Source organism: Penaeus monodon, chromosome 27, assembly GCF_015228065.2.
Source record: "Penaeus monodon isolate SGIC_2016 chromosome 27, NSTDA_Pmon_1, whole genome shotgun sequence".
In the NCBI taxonomy this organism is placed as follows: Eukaryota; Metazoa; Arthropoda; class Malacostraca; order Decapoda; family Penaeidae; genus Penaeus; species Penaeus monodon.
In genome coordinates this window covers 29,363,072-29,363,401 of record NC_051412.1, presented here as the reverse complement: position 1 = coordinate 29,363,401, position 330 = coordinate 29,363,072, and the positions used below count along the sequence as shown (strand labels likewise).

Genomic DNA, 330 nt, shown 5'->3' with positions numbered 1-330 from the left:
AATGCTCAAACAATTAAAATGTTTTGAAAATCTTGAAACAGCACAAGGCAATTCTACATTTTTAACAAAATACTTATTTATATTTACTTTGGGCAAGAAATTTGGAGTGGCATGAAGTGTCAGTAATGAAGCATACATTAACATAATTTGGGAACTCAGAGAACATAAAAGTAAAATAAGTTCCTTAATAATCCCACATCCGTTTGTACTGCGCCATGACCGATCCACTTTCTATATGTGCGAGAGCTCCCAGTGCTGGCTCCATATCCCAGATGGCCGAGTCAACAAAGGTCTGGAATGGAAGGAAGAAAGGGCATATTTAGTATATGT

The 330-nt window shown here is 36.7% G+C and overlaps 1 protein-coding gene across 1 annotated transcript in view; it reads right to left on the bottom strand.

The window, feature by feature from the left end:
- The window catches only part of LOC119590483 (mitochondrial-processing peptidase subunit alpha-like), a 10,562-nt gene that overhangs the window by 7,430 nt on the left and 2,802 nt on the right, over nt 1-330 (bottom strand). Inside the window, 1 exon segment of the mRNA XM_037939139.1 lies at nt 205-292. Within this exon segment, the coding sequence (XP_037795067.1) occupies nt 205-292 (88 nt within the window).